The sequence below is a fragment of the Pipistrellus hanaki genome, assembly GCF_964339955.1.
Source record: "Pipistrellus hanaki genome assembly, chromosome: 3".
NCBI lineage: Eukaryota > Metazoa > Chordata > Mammalia > Chiroptera > Vespertilionidae > Pipistrellus > Pipistrellus hanaki.
The window spans coordinates 85,531,103-85,551,379 of NC_140505.1; the positions used below are offsets into that span (position 1 = coordinate 85,531,103).

Sequence of the window (20,277 nt, forward strand, 5' to 3'; positions counted from 1 at the left end):
AATCCCCACCCCTTTTCTCCCTCCCTGATGCTTGCCTTGTAGCGCCTTCCTCTGGAGGCTTCTCTCCTGCCATCCAGCCCGCGCCCTCTGCCTCCCGGCCAGGCACTGCACTGCACCAATGCATTTTTTTTTACATTCAACTTTAGTATTTTTATTATTATGAGACTTTCCCTCCAAATTCCTCAATAAGAATGACTTTTCAACTTAAAACACACACACACACACACACACACACACACACTCACTCACAGTAAGAGGGAAAGTCCTAAGACAACCTTCCAGCTTCATGTCTTCCTCCAGGGCTCCCTAGGGTGGGGCTGGAGGACAGCCATGGGCCCTGCCAAGTGTCTGTCTCACCTAAAGGCTTTAAGAAAAGTCCACCTCCATTCCTTGTTTTGCAACATTCAAAGTTCCGACCTGTCTCCCCACCTTGCCTTCCCAATATGACTGCAGCCAATTCCTAATTGGCTCTAATCACGTCAATCTAAAGCTTTTCTCAGCCTCCCAAGGGTAGAAAAGAGAAAACCAGTGGTGCCCCCGGGTCCACGGACCCATGAGGCTGGCGAAGGCCCCGCGCCAGACTCAGGGAAAGTCGGTTCCCGCCTTTACTTCCCGAACCAACACCCACTCCTTGGGAGAGAAGGCGGCGCAGTCCCTCCGCGGCTCCCAGGCGCAGAGAGGAACTGGTGCCTCGGAGCAGGTGCCTTTTCTCTGATGCTGCAGCCTGTCGCGCCCCTTTCCCCGGCACCTGCTGGTCTCTGCGCCCTTGTCTCCCCCTCCGCCCTTTGCAAGGCTGGGCAGGCGCCAGCTCTCAGGTAATTATTGCCAACCGCCCCCGGGAGCGGGGGTGGGCGCGCCGGCGCGGCGGGGCACGGGCATAAAGGGAGGCGCGGGCCCGGGCCCCATCACAGGCAGCATGCCAGCCCGCGCCCCGCCGCGCTGCCCACGGCCCCCGCGGCCGCCGCTGCTGCTGCCGCTGCTGCTGGCCCTGGGCGGCCGCCTTCTGCGCGCGGAGCCGGGAGACGGCGTGGGAACGTGGGCCCGCTTCGCGCGCCCTCAGGCCCCCGAGGACGCCGGCCTCCTCCACGACACCTTCCCCGACGGCTTCTTCTGGGCCGCGGGCACCGCCGCCTACCAGACGGAGGGCGGCTGGCGGCAGCACGGCAAGGGCGCGTCCATCTGGGACACGTTCACCCACTCACCCCCGGCACGCCCTGGAGGCGCCCCCATAGCCGCTCTGCCCACGGGCGCCCCGTCACAGCCCCTGCCCGCCACCGGGGACGTGGCCAGCGACAGCTACAACAACGTCTTCCGCGACACGGAGGGGCTGCGGGAGCTCGGGGTCACCCACTACCGCTTCTCCATCTCGTGGGCGCGGGTGCTCCCCAACGGCAGCGCGGGCACCCCCAACCGCGAGGGGCTGCGCTACTACCGACGCCTGCTGGGGCGGCTGCGGGAGCTGGGGGTGCAGCCGGTGGTCACGCTGTACCACTGGGACCTGCCCCAGCGCCTGCAGGACGCCTACGGCGGCTGGGCCAGCCGCGCCCTGGCGGACCACTTCAGGGACTTCGCCGAGCTCTGCTTCCGCCACTTCGGCGGCCAGGTCAGGCACTGGATCACCATCGACAACCCCTACGTGGTGGCCTGGCATGGCTACGCCACTGGGCGCCTGGCCCCCGGCGTCCAGGGTGGCTCCCGGCTCGGGTACCTGGTGGCGCACAACCTCCTGCTGGTGAGTTCAGGGGCCAGGGCCTGGGACCGGCCTCTGCAGACTCCAGGGTCAGAGGGGTGCCGGAGGTGTCTGTGTGATCACTTGGGCGCCGCACGTGGAAGGCCGTGCGGGGCGGAGGGGGGGTGGGGAACTGAGCAGTTTAGGCTTTCTTTGGAGGGCGTGGAGTTGGGAACGGGATGGAAATCCCGCAGTGGGTGCGCCCATGAGTGCCCAGAGTGAGTGCCCTTTGGAGACCATTTGTCAGGAAGATAATAGAATCAGTTTCTCCTGGAGAAAAGGGATCTCCTTTCTCTGGGTGTAGAGAAATCCTCCGATGTAAGGCGGGGAGGATTTATTTGTAGCTATGGGGAGGATGAGGAGGATGAAAGAACAAGTTTGTTCAGAAGCTGCCGAGACAGCTTTACTCTGCTAGGGTTTGTGGAGGTGGCAGGAGTTCAATGTTAATCCAATAAGACCTGTGTTGCTTGTGATTCAGTACGCACCTCAGCAAATGCGAAGGTGTCAATCGCATTTCGTGGAGAGCTGTTAAATGTCTTTGGAAGTTCTTTTGTTTAACCTTATTTAATTGGCAAGGATGTGAAAACACTTAAAATAATCTTAAACAAAGCTAGCCTAAAAGCACATAACTACAGATGTCCTCCAAGTGTATTTCCATGATGCTCTTGTCAGTTGGAAGGATTCCTCTGGGAAGATTTTCTTAATCTAAAAAATAAAAATAAAATAAAAATAAAAAATGATTTGAACACCATGTACAAAAAGCTTAATAAAACTTTACAGTAGAAAGTGTTGATATGCTATGATCAAGCTGTCTCCCAAAAAAAATTCTTCCTCCTTTTTCTTCTTTACTTAGTGTTCAAGATTAGATCTCATTGATATGAGTATTCATTTATAATGATGTCAGTTGTTGGTACACTTTGTATAGTTTTGTATCAAGAGAATATTTTATGTGTATGTACAAACATTTAAATAAAAGTGTTTAAATGTAAAACTTTTGGGACTGTATTTTGGTGACTCGTTAAGAATTAAGCCACATATTTTGAACGAATTCAAGACAGAACACTTCTGAATACTTTTAATTGAAGCTGCAGATAATTGAAGTGTCACATATGGATTACTGAGCTGACTTAGTGCTCTGATCTGCCAGTGATGTTGTAATAATGGCTAAATACACTGTATGTCAGCTCCACAAGATCTGCTGCCACAAATCATAAAAGCATGCTGGATTTGTTTGAAAAAAAATTTAGTTGTTAGTGATTTCATATTGATACATATCTTTTCATTAACATACTTCAGAACAATGCTAATAAACTTTTCAGTTTGGGCATCCTTTGAAGGAATCAAACAAAAGATCATAAGGACCATTTTTTATGGTTGGTGATAAAAAAAAAAAGTATGAGAAGAACAGGCCCTTCTTCTGAGAAAGACATAAGCAAATTTCAGTCCATACCAGAAAAAGTTCTGAGGACCAGCTGGTGGACCAAATAAGACCATTTCTGCAAAATCACCACTTTACATTTAAATCGCATGAGTTATATTTTTAAGTGCATGTAATAAACTCCATATGTATATAAAAGTCATCAGTTGCTATTTTAGTGACTTACATGATTATTTCACATGTAAAATAAGGTATTGAGACAGCAGGAGCTTTCTGGTACTCTGATATTTTATATAGTCAGCATGCTTTTGATTCTTGTGCCCACTCACAGCCCTTTAATTAGCTTCTTAGTTATATTTTTGGATCCTTACCCCACCACACACACACAAAACAACAACAACAAAAACAACAACAATAAAAAACAACCTTGCCAAACACTAACCATCCTTCCCAGAAATGCAGTGGACTCTGAATTCATAGGAAATTAGTGACAGGTGATACTTGCTTTTGCTGATGCTGCAATCAAAATGCTAGTTGTTGTAAAACATTAATTTCTTTGGTTTGGAATTTAGTCACTTTCGTATCTTATGAAGTAAGTTGTCATTATCAAAGAATATCTTTAATTTTTTCATTAGGTATTTTAATATTCTTTCTTGGTGTAGTGTTGCAGAGATGGGGATAGGTAAGTTTTGACCTTACTTGAAGAGGTAAAACATATTCTGCAAGTTTTGTTAATAGAACATTCCAGCTGGGGCTTAGATGTTGATGTTAGGGGCCACCGAGCTCCTCACATTTCATTTACATGTGAGGATCTGATGCTACTGAAGGATAAAGCTGACCAGCACCCCTCCCCTTTGGTTCTGTACTTTGCTTCCACTCTTTTAAAAGTTGGGTAAGAATACCCTCTGGTATTCTTAGAAATTTTACATGCCTCCCAATCCCCCAGAGATTTAAGAATCATTGTTTGTTGGGCTGGAGGACAGAGGCAGGCCAAAGTATAGGATGAATAAAGGGGGGAATCTTTTGTGAGTTCCTGATATTGGGATAAACCTTGGAGAGAGAAAGAGAGAGAGAGAGAGAGAGAGAGAGAGAGAGAGAGAGAGAGAGAGAGAGAGAGAGAGAGAGAGAGAGAGAGAGAGAGAGAGAGAAAGAAAGAGGAAGAAGGAGGAGGAGGAGGAGGAGGAGGAGGAGGGGGGGGGGAGGAGGAGGAGGAGGAGGAGAAACAAGAAACAGCACTTAAAACTGAGAGAATTTTCCTGACTAGCTCTGGGAGGCTGGACTGCTTTGCTCATCTGTGTATAACACAGAAAAAGAACACACCTCTCTCAGACTTGAAGAGAGACTGTGTGCCTTCACAGATCTTGAAAGTTCTTGAGGATCTCTGCAAAACTAGCAGTGACGCCTATAGTTGGGAATTCAGTCTCTCAGTTTTTTATTCTGCCCATGGGTTTCTGAGAGGATCAGGACTGAGTTGAAGAAGCTGACCTGTCTGCAATATTTATCTAACCACTCGTCCTTCTTTCTTGACACACCTCAACTTGACTTTCAGAACCATGTTCTTTCTTACTTCTCTCAGCTCACTGCTGATCCCTTCTCAGTCCCCTTTGCTTATGCCTCCTCACCTTGCCTCTAATATTGGCATGCCCAGGACTTCACCCTGGGGCATCTTCTCTAGATTCACTCCAGGTGATTTCTTGAATACTCTCTATATCCTGATGACTGATAACTTTGAGTCTCCAGCCAGAACTTTTTCTTGAGCTCTGTATATGAATAGACTTCTGTTTTATCTACTTAGATTTCCAAAAGGCATGTCACATTGAACACACTCAAATACAATCTCCTGTTTTTTTATGACGACTTTGCTCTTTCAGATGGGCGGCGTCACAAACCTTATTTCCTCCTTTTCTCTCACATCTTATTTTGAATCCATCAACAGCTCCAACTATTTTCAAAATATATCCAGAATCCAACCACTTCTCTCTCTATCTAAAACGACAGTAGGCACATTCTCCCTGGATAATTGGAGTAGTTTTCTAGCTGATGCCCTTGCTTCTGTCCTCACCCGCTGCAGTGATGGATCTTCTCAAGGATACTGTTATATGGGTGTTAGGTTTGATCAAGTAATTGAACTGATACCCCTCAACCAGGAACTGGCTTTTCAGGTCACTTCACTATGGACATTCCTTTGGCTGAAGACCACATTTCACTTGTGGTGACTACATTCCATTATCTCCCCTCCGGGTATTCTAAAGAAGTCTCTGCCCAGAAAAAAGCCTACCAAAAGTCCTTCAAAAGCCGCTGACTCCCCTCACTGGGTGCTGGAGCCATCCAGCCACCTGGTGTGTGGATGATCGAATAAATTCGTAATGCCTCACCACTCTGGCCTCATGCTTTCCTCTTTCGGTGACATAATAATGGGAATAAGATAAAGTTCCTTGTTTATGAAAATCTCACCTTTTCTTCAAGAACCAGCTAATTTGCTCCCTTTGACCCCACCCGAATGCTATTTCTTCCTTCTATGGAGTCCCACAATGCTTCATTGTGATGGCTCTTACCACATTACATTGTTCCTTTATTTAATCATTTGCCTTCTTACACCACTCCACTTGCTAGGCAATTCCTTAAGGGAGGAAACCGTGTTCACTTCATCTGTTATTCCAAAATTCCCTCTTGTTCGTGGTGGGTGCTCAGTGAATGATTTCTGACTATTAATAGCCTGACTCTGGCTTTGTGAAGGATGCTTCCAGGATTTGCTCTCTTTCTCAGTCTTTCTGGCTACTTTCCAGTGGGAAGTACCAAATCCTAACCAGAAAGGAAAATCAATAAACATAATGGGATAGATCTGACATTTTCAGTAAAAGCTCAAGGTTCATCAAATTGATGATTCCATTATAAAAATTTCCAAATAATTATAAAACTATCTATAATCACTATAGAACTTTATGAAGAAGTTTTCAAAATGCAAAGTAGGGAAAGTTTTCTGGCTGGCTTTAGGAACATGAATTGGAAATGGCTTTGTTATCTGGTTGAATTTTCATTCCCCAAGTAATAGGAGAGGCAATTTACCTACTAGATACATGCTCAAATTAAATAAATATGTTATGTACTTTTGGGAAGCACGATACCAATTTTCTTTTTCCCCCCAAATATATTTTTATTGATTTTAGAGAGGAAGGGAGAGGAAGGGAGGGAAGGAGGGAAGGAGGGAGGGAGGGAGGGAGAGAGGGAGGGAGGGAGGGAGGGAGGGAGGGAGAGAGAGAGAGAGAGAGAGAGAGAGAGAGAGAGAGAGAGAGAGAGAGAACATCAATGATGAAAGAGATTCATTGATTGGCTGCCTCCTGCATGCCCCCTACTGGGGATCAAGCCTGCAACCCAAGCATGTGTCCTTGACTGGAATCAAACCTGGGACCCTTTAGTCTGCATGCTGACATTTTATCCACTGAGCCAAATCGGCAAAGGTTATACCAATTTTCATTTAATTAAAATGTATTTAGTACATGAATGGAATAATCAACTGGGCTGAAACAATATATTTTATAGAATACAACAAAATCCAATTGTATGTTTAATCAGAAATAGATAAAGCATATCCCAAAGAGCTTGACTCACTCCTCTTGAATATCTGATTGAACATAGTGTTTTTTGAAGGTTACAGTCAAGTCCAAGAAAAAAATTAAGAAGAGAAAAAGAACTAATAAAATAGTTTTAAAATCATAGCAATGTTTAACAATATCAATTATTTTCAGTTGAAGAAAAGAGGCAATATAAAGAGTACTAAGCATTCAAATAATGCCAATGTGCACTTCTTAAGTATAAAATTAATGAATGTACAACTATGTTACCTGGATATGTCCTCAGCCATGACTTTTGCATACAAACGTCTTCTGATTCATCTTAATTTTTCAAGCAATACAATTACTCTAAGTCAGAATTTTATTATACTTATTTTGTATAAAAGGTGCCTTTCTTTCAATGAATTTTATCTTTTAAAGCATAACATAAATTTTAGCTTTAGAAGGATAATAGAATACATATCTATTGGAAGGACAAGAAATAAAAGAGTGAGTAAATAAAAATACATACTGTTACTGAATCATCAAAGATAAAATCTTCTGAGGAAACTCCAAACTGATATTTGTAATTTCTACTTAAACAGATAATCATATTCTACCATTTATATACTCTTATGTTGATATATCTTGGTACAAAGTTAATAAAAAGGTTCACTATACCTCTTCTCCCTGCTATCTAGGGATAAACTCATTTTTATCCTAGTAGGGGTGTCGAACTCAATCAGAGAAGGGGCCAAAATCTAAAATCCAGCCTAAATCGCGGGCCGAATGGTTTACTGAACAGTCATAAACTGACAATGTCATAAACTGACAGCGGAGTGCAGTGATGACAGCGCGGTGCGGGCCACATTGCAAGGCCTGGCCGGCCGGATTTGGCCCGAGGGCCTTGTGTTTGACACATGTGCTCCAAAGAGTTGACATAAATACTTCCATTTTGTGGTAACAGCAGACAGAGCAGATCATGTGCTCATTTGTAATTCATTGAGATCAGAGAGGAATAAGTAATGTTTATTTTTAAATTTTAATTGTTTGTCTCAGCCCTGGGAACAGAGGAAATATTCAATACAAAATTTTAAAATAAATATTTATTGTTCAGATTATAACAGTTGTTTCTCTCCCCCCACCCTCATAGATCCCCTCAACCCGGTACCCACCCTATCCCCTGTCCTTACCCCCCCCCCGCCCCCCCGCCGCCCCTGTCCTCATCCATAGGTGTATGACTTTTGTCCAGTCTCTTCCCGCACCTTCTTCCCCCTGAGAATTGTCAGTCCATTCCCTTTCTATGCCACTGATTCTATTATATTCACCAGTTTATTCTGTTTGTCATATTTTTTATTCTCTTGATTTTTAGATTCACTCGCTGATAGATATGTATTGTATTTGTTGTCACTTTGTTGTTCATAGTTTTTATCTTTATCTTTTTCTTCTTCCTTTTATTAAAGAACTAGAGGCCCCATGCACAAAATTCATACACAGCTATGGTCCCTAGCCTGGTTTGTGATCAAGGCCATCTTCCCCAGCTGCCCACAGCCGGCTCCGCCCCCCTGCTGCCACCCACCCCGGTTCCCTGAAGGGACTGAGAGGTCAGCTGTTCCTGCCCGGTTCTGGTCCTGCACCCGCGGCAGATAGCCATCAGGCAATCAGAGCCTGTTGGGTGGGGAAAGGAACCAAGAGATGGTCAATGTACTTCATAGTGACTGGTCCAGCAGTCATTCTGCTCATTCTGCCATTAGGGTCAATTCCATATTACCCTTTTATTATATAGGATAGAGGCCTGGTGCATGGGTAGGGGCCAGCTGGCCTGCCCTGAAGGGGGACTCTGGTTGGGGTTGGGATCCCTGCTGGGGGCAAGGCTGACCTGAGTGAGAGGCCGCTGAAGGTTTGCAGGACAGCCACGCCCCCAGTTGGGGTGGGGGGGTCCCCGCTGGGGGACGGGACTGGCCTGGGCAAGGGGCTGCCAGGGGTTTGGAGGCCTGCCACACTCCCAATTGGGGTGGTGGTCGCCACTAGGGGGCGGGGCTAGCCTTGGGGAGGGGCTGTGGGTGATTTGCAGGCTGGCCACGGCCCTGGCTTTGTCAGGAAGGATGTCAGGATTGTGTTCAGAAGATGTCCAGTCTATCCGGTCTAATTAGCATGTTACCCTTTTATTAGTACAGATACCTTTCAGCATTTCATATAATACTATTTGGTGGTGATGAACTCCTTTAAAGAGTTTTATTTTTTTATTTATTATTATTATTATTATTATTTTTTATCTGTGAAGCTCTTTATTTAACCATCAATCCTGGATGATAGCTTTGCTGGGTAGAGTAATCTTGGTTGTAGCTTCTTGCTGTTCATCACTTTGAATATTTCTTGTCTCTCCCTTCTGGCCTGCCAAGTTTCTGTTGAGTAATCAGCTGACAGTCGTATGGGTACTCCCTTGGAGGTAACTGTTTTTCTTTTGCTGCTTTTAAGATTCTCTCTTTGTCTTTTGCCCTTGGCATTTTAATTATGATATGTCTTTGTGTGGTCCTCTTTGGATTCCTTTTGTTTAGGGTTCCTTTTATTTCTCTGTGATTCTTGGACTTGTAAGTCTATTTCTTTCACCAGGTAGGGGAAGTTTTCTGTCACTATTTCTTCAAATAGGTTTTCAATATTTTGTTCTTTCTCTTCTTTCAGTACCTCCATAATTCGGATACTGGTATACTTGAAGTTGTCCCAGAGGCTTCTTACCATATCTTCATATTTTTGGATTCTTTTTTCTTTTTGCTTTTCTGGTTGGAATTTTATTTCTTCGCATTTCAAATCTTTGACTTGATTCTTGCAATCCACTAGTCTGCTGTTGGATTTCTAAATATTATTCTTTATTTCAGTCAGTGTATGCTTAATTTCTAGTTGGTCCTTTTCTATATCCTCGAGGGTCTCACTAAATTTCTCGGAGGTTTCCAGAAGATTATTGAGTAAACTTATAATCATGGTTTTGATTTCTATATCCAGTAGTTTTCTTTCCTCCATTTCTGTCATTTGTGACCTGTTTCTTTGTCTCCACAGTTTGGCTGCTTCCCTGTGTTGATAGAATGGCTTTGTGTGCTGGGTGTTCTATAGGGCCCAGTGGCTCAGCCGCCCTAATTACCTGAGGTGGACACTCTTGGTGCACCCCTTTGTGGGCTGTGTACACAGTCTTGTTGTAGTTAAGCCTTGATTGCTGTTGGTATCACTAGAAGGTATTGACCTCCGGCCCAATTGGCTGTGAGGATCAGTTGTGTCTATAATGGAAGAACTTCTGTGCTGGAGACACCTTATGGAGAAAGATTTGCTTCAGTGGGGCTTTGGTGCTCACTGAGTCTGCCCCCTGTGTGTATTTCTTATGGATGTGAAGAGTTGTAATCTGGATGGTCTCACTCTCACCACTGGGTACACTGGTTCTTGGATCTCCAATGAGGTGCAAAGTCAGCCACTGCCTGAGGCCACCAAGCAGGAGCTACAGAGAGATCTGCAAATACCTCCTCTTTGTTTGGGATTTGAAGGTGCCCAGATGAGGCCCAGCTGTGAAGCAATACAAGCTGCTATCCAGCCTTGGGCCTTCTTTTGGAGGCTCTGGGACTCTCTGGCCCAGCTGCAGTTTGTTAGGTTTTAGATTGCCAAAGGCCAGGCTATTCATATGCAAAAGCCTCTGCACACAGCTTAGGTGGGGTTGTAAATTGGATTGGGCGGGGTCTCAGGGAAATACCAGGGCAGAGCAAACAGCAATGGCTGACTGTCAGCCCTGCCCCCCTGCCCCGAAGAGGTCCCTGGGTTTCTGTGTCCTGCGGCACCATACAGGAACAATGATTGCTGCAAGCACCTCTGAGAGAAAGCTGCCCTCATGTTCTGGCCCAATGTGAGACAGTCCAGTTTCTCCCTGTATGAATCTGGGTCCCCAGAGTCTCACATAGAACTGGAGTTCAGAGCAGTCAGGAGCTTGTATCTCTCTCCAAGTTGAAAAAGACAACAGTGTACCCAGTTGCCAGCCCATTTCCACGTGCATCTCCATACCTCCACACTTCCTCACAGTCTCAGTGTGCTTTTTTATTGCCTTCTATTTGTATAACTTCCACTCACCCAGCCTTCCTGTGGTTCTGAATGATATCTGTTTTGTCTTTGTCTTTAGTTCTAGTTTTGATGTGGTTTTGTGTGGCAGCAAGTTCAGGTGTTTAATCTATGCCACCATCTTGGTTCTTCTCAATACAATTTTTAATGAAGGGATAAATGTAGATGTAAAATAATCTGTGCTTATTTCAATATGCCCTTTTTCTTTCTTTCAAATTAGATAGTTACACATATTTTAGGAAGGAATTTCAGAGTGAGGAAGAATCTGAAAAAATTCCTGCCTAGATAGGTATATGATCTTTGTGCATCCCAAGGGCAAATAATATCCCAATTTCCTCCATTATACAGGGAAGGAGAGGAAGAGGAAGAATATGGCTGACCTGGAGGCTGTACTATCTTTTCCACTCACATCCTATTGGAAGGACCCAGTCACATGGTATAAGGAGCCTGGAAATTATTGTCTCCTGTGGAACCCTGTGCTCAGAGAATAATTCTATTATGTTGAAATAATGTAAGAACAAATCATTCAGGGCAACCAACTGTCTCTTCCATACCACCTACCTCCCAGATATATTTTGAGAATTAAAATAAAATCATGAATGTCAACATGTTTTGGAAAACATAAAGAGGTCTACAAAAGTGAGTTGAGGTATGGATTTATTGTCAACAACAATAATAATAATCTATATTAATAATAGAGGAATACGTAAATTGTCCGGGACACCATCACAGTGACAGTAATGACCAAACAGCAGGCTGCAAGGTGCAACAAGGCCAGCAGGAGGGTAGTGAGGGACAACCAAACGACTGAGCAGCAGGCTGTATGGGGCGGCCAGGCCAACAGGTGGGGGACAGGGAGGGCAGTTATTGGTGACCAGGCCAGCAGAGGGGGGCAGTTGGGGCAACCAGGACAGCATGGGGGAAGAAAGGGGTAGCCAGATTGCTGGGGAGGGATTAGGGGCAATCAGGCTGACAGGAGGGCAGTTGGGGGTGACCAAGCTGACAGGGGGGCAGTTAGGGGTGATCAGGCTTGCAGGGGGGAGCAGTTAGGGGTGATCAGGCTGGCAGGGGGGCAGTTAGGGGAGATCAGGCAGGCAGGCAGGTGAACAGCTGGGGAGCCAGTGGTCCCAGATTATGAGAGGGATGTCCAACTGCTGGTTTGGGGCCTAAACCGGCAGTCGAACATCCCTGAGGGGTCCCAGATTGGAGAGGGTGCAGGCTGGGCTGAGGGGACACCTCCCATGCACGAATTTTGTACATTGAGCCTCTAGTAATAGTCCTATATAATAAAAGACTAATATGCAAATAGACCAAATGGCAGAACAACCAAACAACCAATCAAAGCATAATGTGCTAATGATATGCTAAGGTTGCTCCACCACTTGATAGGATGTGCACTGACCACCAGGAGTCAGATACTCCGAATAGTAGGTTAGCTTGCTTCTGGAGTCTGGCTAATTGGGACTGAGTGAGATGGGCCAGACACCCTGGAGCTCTCTCATGGTCCTTTCCTGGTCAGATCATGACCAGTGGTTCCCTCAGCCAGGCCTGCACCCTCTCACAATCTAGGACCACTCAGGGGCTGTCAGAAAGCTGGTTTCAGCCTGATCCCATGGGGCACTCCCCTTGGGAGGGTGCCAGATGCAGGGCTCTTGGCTGTGAGCACTGCTGTGGTAGTGTAAGCCTCTCCTGACCAGGATGATTGGGTGTGAGCCTGAGGCAGGCACAGTGGGGCTGGATTAGTGGGAATGGCAGCTAGGAGCTGCAGGCAGCATTGGACTGCGGGTTTCAGCCCGATCCCTGAAGGCTACCCAGAGGGACCTCACCCACGTACAAATTTGTGCACTGGGCCTCTAGTAGTAATAATAATGGCAAAAGTACTGGATAAATTATCCTCTTGTTATTTTAGAAGAAAGAAATGAAATTATCCCTCTTAACTTCTTCATTGAAACTTGTAGCATTCAGTGGAATGAAGTCTTTGAAATATTTTTAGTAGCATTTGACCAAATACTTTAAAATAATTTTGAAATAACTGATTTTACATAAAACACAGTATTATCAAGTAATTTTTCTGGATACAGCTTGATGTTTATTTTTTTAATTAAAAATTGTTTTTTAGGTAGAGAAAAACAGAGGAAGAGAAAGGAAAATTGATGTGAGAGAGAAACATTGATTAACTGTCTCCTGCAAGCCTCCTATCAGAGATAGAGCCCAAAATCCAGGCATGTGCCCTGCCCTGGAATCAAGTCAGCAGTCTTTAATGCACAGGATTTTGCCTAACTAACTGAGCAACATGAGGCAGGGATGGACACAACTTGATGTTTAAAAGAAGTATACTCAGTTGGTATTTTAATGGGGATTGCATTGAATCTGTAGATTGCTTTGGGTAGTTTTAATGGTGTTGATTCTACCAATCATTGAACATGGTATGTTCTTCCATTTGTTTATGTCTTCCTCTATCTCTTTTTTTCAATGTCCTGAAGTTTTCTGAGTACAAGTCTTTTACTTCCTTAGATAAGTTTATTCCTAAGTATGTTAATTTTTTTGTGTGTGGGTGTAATGATAAATGAGATTGGTTTTAATTAAATTTTGTTTGTTTGTTTCTCTTTCTGTAAGTTCATTATTGGTGTATAAAAAGGCCAAAGGTTTCTGGGTGTTAATTTTGTATCCTGCTACATTGCCAAATTCATTTATTAGGTCTACTAGTTTTCTGATGGAGTCTTTGGGGTTTTCTATGTATAGTATCATGTCATCTGCGAACAAGGAGAGTTTTACTTCTTTTCAAATTTGGATGCCTTTTATTTTTCCTTCTTATATGATTGCTATGGCTAGCATTTCCAGTACTATATTGAATAGGAGTGGTGATAGTGGGCATCTCTGTCTTGTTTCTGTTCTTAAGGGAAATGAGTTTAGTTTTTGCCCATTGAGTATGATGTTGGCTGCAGGTTTGTCATATAAGGCTTTTATTTTGTTGTGGCATGATCCCTCTATTCACACTTTGCTGAGAGTTTTTATCAGGGAAGTATGTTGGATTTTGTCAAATGCTTTTTCTGCATCGATTGATATGATTATGTGATTTTTGTCTCTCAGTTTGTTTATGTGATATATCATGTTTATTGATTTGCAGATATTGTACCATCCTTGCATTCCCAGAATAAATCCCACTTGGTCATGGTATATAATCTTTCTAACGTAATGCTGAATCCGATTGCTAGAATTTTGTTGAGTATTTTAGCATCTATGTTCATCAAGGATATTGGCCTGTAGTTCTTTTTTTTGTGGTGTCTTTATCTGATTTTGGGATTAGAGTAGTGCTGGCTTCATAGAAAGAGCTTGGAAATGTGCCTTCCTCTTGAATTTTTTAGAATAGTCTGAGGAATATAGGTTTTAGTTCTTCTTTGAATGCTTGGTAGAACTCCCTTGTAAAGACATCCAGAACAGGTCTTTTGTTTGTTGGAAGATTTTTTTATCGCTGCTTCAATTTTTTTGGTAGTTATTGGCCTATTAAGGTTTTTTTTTTATTCTTCTTGATTGACTTTTGGGAGCTTGTATGTTTCTAAGAATCTCTCCATTTCATCTAGGTTGTCCATTTTGTTGAAATATAGTTGTTCATAGTATTTTTTCATAATTGTTTGTATTTCTGTGTGATAGGTTGTTACTTCACTTCTTTCATTTCTGATTTTATTTATTTGGGACCTCTCTCTTTGATTCTTGGTGAGCCTGGCTAGAGGTTCAATACCAGATATTAAGCTATATTACCAAGCCATGGTTCTCAAAACTGCCTGGTATTGGCACAAGAACAGACATATAGACCAATGGAACAGAATAGAAAACCCAGAAATCGAACCAAGACATCATGCTCAATTAATATTTGACAAAGGAGTCAAGAGCATACAATGGAGTCAAGACAGTCTCTTCAATAAATGGTGTTGGGAAAATTGGAGAGATACATGCAAAAAAATGAAATTAGACTACCAACTTACACCACACACACACACACACACACACACAAACCACACTCAAAATGGTTAAAGGACTTAAACCAAAAATGGGAAACCATAAAAATATTAAAGGAAGCCATAGGCAGCAAAATAGCAGACATTTGTTGTAGCAATATCTTTACTCATACAGCTCCTAGGGCAATGAAAACTAAGGAGATAATAAGCAAATGGAACTACATCAAATTAAAAACTTCTGCACAGCAAAAGAAACCATCAACAAAACATCAAGAAAGCCTATTGCATGGGAAAACTTATTTGCCAGTGTTATCTCCAATATGGTTTTAATCTGCAAAATTTATAGGGAACTCTTACGACTTAAGAAAGGAAGATAAACAATGCAATCAAAAAATGGGCAAAGGACCTAAATAGACACTTTTAAAGAGGACATGCAGAAGGCCAAGAGGCATATGAAAACATGCTCAAAGTCACTAATCAGCTGAGATATGCAAATCAAAACAACAATGAGGTACCATCTCACTCCTGTCAGAATGGCTATCTATATTGCAAAAAGGGTAATATGCTAATTAGACCGGGTTGATCAGTCATCTTTAGGACATCTGACTTCCTTATGGACAAAGCCATGGTGGTGGGGGCCAAGGCAGAGGCCATTAGGGATGATCAGGCCAGCAGGGGAGGGCAGTTGGGGGCGAGATCAGGCTACCAGGGGAGGGAAGTTAGGGACAACCAGGCTGCCAGGGGAAGGGCAGTTAGGGGCAATCAGGCAGGCAGCGGAGAAAAGTTGTTGGAGAGATCAGGCTGGCAGGGGAGGGCAGGTGTGATCAGGCAGGCAGAGGGAATTAGGGTCAATCAGGCCAGCAGGAAAGAGCAGTTAGGGGTGAGAGTAGGCCGGCTGGGGAGGGTATGGGGGCAAGATCAGGCTGGCAGGGGAGGGCAGTTAGCGGCGATCAGGCATGCAAGCAGAGGTAGTTAGGAACAATCAGGCAGGCAGGCAGAGGCAGTTAGGGGTGATCAGGCAGGCAGGCAGGTGTGTGGTTAGGAGCCAGTGGTCCCAGATTGCAAGATGGAAGTCTGACAGCTGATTTAGGCCTGATCCCTGTGGGAATGGGACGAAACCGACCGTTGAACATTCCTCAAGAGGTCCCCAATTGCAGAGGCTGGGCTGAGGGAACCCACCCCCATGCATGAATCTCATGCACTAAGCTACTAGTCAAGAATAAATAACAAGTGCTGGTGAGGATGAAGATAAAAAGTAATCCTCTTGCACTGATGGTGGGAATGCAGTCTGGTGCATCTACTGTGGAAAACAGTATGGAGTTTCCTCAAAAAATTAAAAATGAAACTTCTATTTGACCCAGTTATCCCACTTCTAGGAATATATTCCAAGAAAATAGAAACACCAATCAGAAAGGATATATGCACCCCTTGTTTATAGCAGCAAAGCTAAGATGTGAAAATAGCCTAAGTGCCCATTGGCAGATGAGTGGATTAGAAAACTGTGGTATATCTACAGAATGGAATACTACACTACTATAAAAAAGAAGGAATTATTACCATTTGCAACAGCATGGATGACACTGGAGTGCATTATGCTAAGCAAAATAAGCCAGTCAGAGAAAGATAAATATCACATGATCTCACTCATTTGTGAAAAATAATGAACAACATAAACTGATAAACAAAAATAGATGCAGAGTCATAGAAGCATCGAACACACTGTCCAACTCATGAAGGAAGGCAGAGGGTGAGGAGGTAAGAGATCAACCAAAGTACTTTTATGCTTGCATATGAGCATAACCAACAGACACAGACGTGGGTGGGGGGTGAGAGCATGTGCTGGGGGGTGAGGATGCCCAGGGAGTGGTCAATGGGGAAAAAGGAGACTTATGTAATACATTGAACAATAAAGAATTTAAATTAGGACAAGATGGTGACTGATCAGATGGACTTGTTCTGAGCCTAATCCCAGAATAAATAGAAGCAGCTTCTAAGTCGCACAGGGAGTATTGATTGGCAAGCTAAGGGGTAGCAGAACTCTAAAAGAAGGTAAGGATCTTCTGGATAGGATTTCTTGACCAAGCAGCCAGCCCTGCGGAGCTGCTATGGGCTCAGAGGGAAAATTACACCATCTTACCAAGAAAAGAGGATCTTCTCTGAGGCCTGGAAAACCCACAGCAGAGGAGACCATCGAGCAGCTGTGAGGCCCCAATCGGCGCAATATGCAAATTGTTCCCTCTACCAGGAGAGAACAAATATTAGAGGCCTGGTGCATGAATTCGTGCATGGGTAGGGTCCAGCCAGCCTGGCCAGTGGGAGGGGACATGGGTCATTGGCCGGCCTGCCTGCTGGTCAAATGTATATGTATATGTATATGTGTATGTGTATGTGTATGTGTATGTGTATGTGTATGTGTATGTGTATGTGTATGTGTATGTGTGTATATGTACATATATAAACACACACACACACACACACACACACACACACACACACACTGAGTGGCCAGATTACTATGCATTCAGAGATCATAATAATCTGGCCACTCAATGTATATGTTAGGAAATGAAAAATATTCAAATAAGCAAGATGAAGAGAATTATACCACCAATAAGCCTACTACAAAACCTCTTTTAACAATTTATAAGTCCTCTGGATCTTTACATACATATTTTTCTTTAATAAAAATGCTATTAAAACTCTAAATATTGCCGGGACCTGTTTGGCTCAGTGGATAGAGCATCAGCCTGCGGACAGAAGGGTCCCGGGTTCCATTCTGGTCAAGGGCATGTACCTTGTTTGCGGGCACATCCCCAGTGGGGGGTGTGCAGGGGGCAGCTGGTGGGTGTTTCTCTCTCATCGACGTTTCTAACTCTCTGTCCCTCTCAATTCCTCTTGGTGCAAAGTCAATAAAATAAAAAAAATAAAAATAAAATAAAAAACTCTAAATATTGCTTTGTAACCTGCTCTTTTGTTCAGTTAGTATTTTTAGGAATATATGTTACATGTTAATTCACATTCTTCTGTATTATTTATAATATATGAGTAGTAGCATTTCTTATATTTCTTTAGTTACACTAAAATGTATTAAAACATGCATATGATGGTATAAATTTATTTGAATATTGGACTTTTCAACTGGTTTCAATATTTTGCTGTTAGAAAAGCATTTAGATGAACATTCTTGCTCATACTCTTATGAGTCCATATCAATAGCTTTATTAAATTTCAATCTTAAGATAAAAATATTATAAGATTACCATACCAAGAATAATTAGAAGGCTGTGCAAAACCAAACATAACTCTCCTCAATTAATCATTATTACTTGCTAGTATCCCAAATGGTGACCTTCCTACAACTCGTAGTATTTGATTATTCAAATCTACCATTTGAAAAAGAATTGAACCCATGAGGAGTTAAAGAGCAGAGTTTGGTTAAGTTTAATAGACACTGGGGCCTCCATGTACCAGGAAAAGAATGAGGGAACTCTTTAGGGAGCTTAGCTCAGGCTTAGGAGGCAAATCATTTTTGCAATAAGTGATGATGTGCCGAGCCAGCTCAGCCAGGTTCGGTGACACTGAGAGGGGCAGTGAAGGATTAAGAAAAGACAGACAAGAGAATGAAAGCTGCATCTGGGTGGGACGCTGTCCTCTCTGATGGAGAGCTAGCAACAGCACCACAGCCTGTAAGCCGAGTCTTTATTTTATATCCACATTCCATGAGGCAAAATAAGGGCTTGGTTACAACAATCTCATGGGTTTCGAATCTACTCAATTACATGTACCTGAACTCTATCAAGCCCAGATCACTCAGGCACATGGGATCACATGTTTGGACCCTAGGTTCAAGCTTACAACCATAGCCGTTGGGTACAATTGTGCTGGGAGGGCTCTGCCTTCCAAGCTGGGACTTGCCACGTGGCCATGAGAGAACTATGCCCTCTCATTAGTCCGAGGCTTGAACCTGCCCAAACACTGTAGCTGCTCTCCACATGATGTAAGAAAAGTTTGCATAAGATTCAGAGGGCATCCAGAGGAAGGCTTTGCAGCTCAGCATGGCAAGTGGGATAGCAGGGGGTGAGGGGACTTCCTGGATAAGATGCCATACATGAAGTGACCTGCAATTTGTGTTGTTGTAGAGAGCAATAAAATAACATATACACGGGGGGTGGGGGGGCGGGGGGGTTTGGAATGGGGCAAGTGGTTAAGCTAAATGGTACCTAAGATGCTTTCTATATTAGTTAGGGTTCTCCAGAGAAACAGACCAATAGGATAAATATAGATATATAGAAATAAATTTATTTTGAGGGATTGGATCACATGTATGGAGATTGAGAAGTTCCATGATCTGCTGTCTGAAAACTGGAGGTTCAGGTAAGCTGGTGGTGAAGTTTCAGTTCATTTCTGGAGGCCTAAGACCAAAGGAGCCAATGTCCACTAAAGGCAGTAGAAGATGGATGTCTTAGTTTAATCAGAGAGCAAGTTCATTCTTCCTTTGCCTTTTCCGAGCTCTATTGGATGATGCCCAGCCACATAGGTGAGGGTGATCTTCTTCACTTAGTCTACCAATTCAAAAGCTAATCTCTTCCAGAAATACCTTTTCAGACATACCCAGAAATGATGTTGCTATCGTCTTGTTAAATTAACATTTGCTAAATGGAACATAGGGTGCGACCCCAGGTTTAACAACAGAGCACAGGAGAAACGGCACAAGAGAAACTAATATAGAGAAGTTTGCTACTCACAGATTCTGGAGCCTGTTCATGGCATGCCTCAAGGGGCCATACAGGGATGTCAAGGCAGAAGAGAGAGAGAGAGAGAGAGAGAGAGAGAGAGAGAGAGAGAGAGAGAGAGAGAGAGAGAGAGAGAGAACAAACTTGGGATACATGCCTTTATTTGGAGTTCTTGGGCTAGAGCCAAATTGGTCAATTCAAACCAAAAGATGGTTTTGGTAAGCCCACAAGAGTCTTATATAAGAGGTGCATAAGGCACACAGGCAGAGGGAGGAAGGAGAGACTGTCAATCACAAGAGCTGTTGGGAAAGTCATATCAGGAACTCACAATTTCTTATGACTCTGCAGGCCGCCTTCTAGGGCATGTGTTTTTATGAAGTCCAGTGTCTGTTTAAGTCCCTGAGGCTGCATGATTGAACAAAATGGGTTCTGAGGCAGCAATACCATGAGTAGCTTAAATTGTCAACAAATATTTTACCAGCCATCTGGGGTTCCCTAAACCCAGTTAAGTTGACATAAAATTAACTATTGTACCTTCCAATGTTGCAAATGTATACTTTCTAAATAATAAACAACTTGATATAAGTTTTCACTTGCATCATGTCATTTAATCCTCACAGTGTCCCTCCAGGAGAATAGATGCTATTTCCATTTTTACAGAGAAATAACTGAAGCTCACACTGGTCATGGATAGAGGACTTGGGATCCAAACCTCTTCTAATCCAAACCACAGGACATGTCACTGCATCACATGATTCCTTAACAGAGGGTGTTTCCTTAGCTGCAACATCTTCCTTTTTGGTTTGCTCATCCCTTAGGAACAGAAGGAACAAATGTT

At 43.7% G+C, this 20,277-nt stretch overlaps 1 protein-coding gene across 1 annotated transcript in view; it reads left to right on the forward strand.

The window, feature by feature from the left end:
• Positions 1-836: 836 nt before the first annotated feature.
• Positions 837-20,277, forward strand: part of KL (klotho) — a 35,095-nt gene continuing 15,654 nt past the window's right edge. Inside the window, exon 1 of the mRNA XM_084879505.1 lies at positions 837-1,732. Within this exon, the coding sequence (XP_084735631.1) occupies positions 917-1,732 (816 nt within the window). The 5' untranslated portion in view covers positions 837-916. The remainder of the gene's footprint in view (positions 1,733-20,277) is intronic.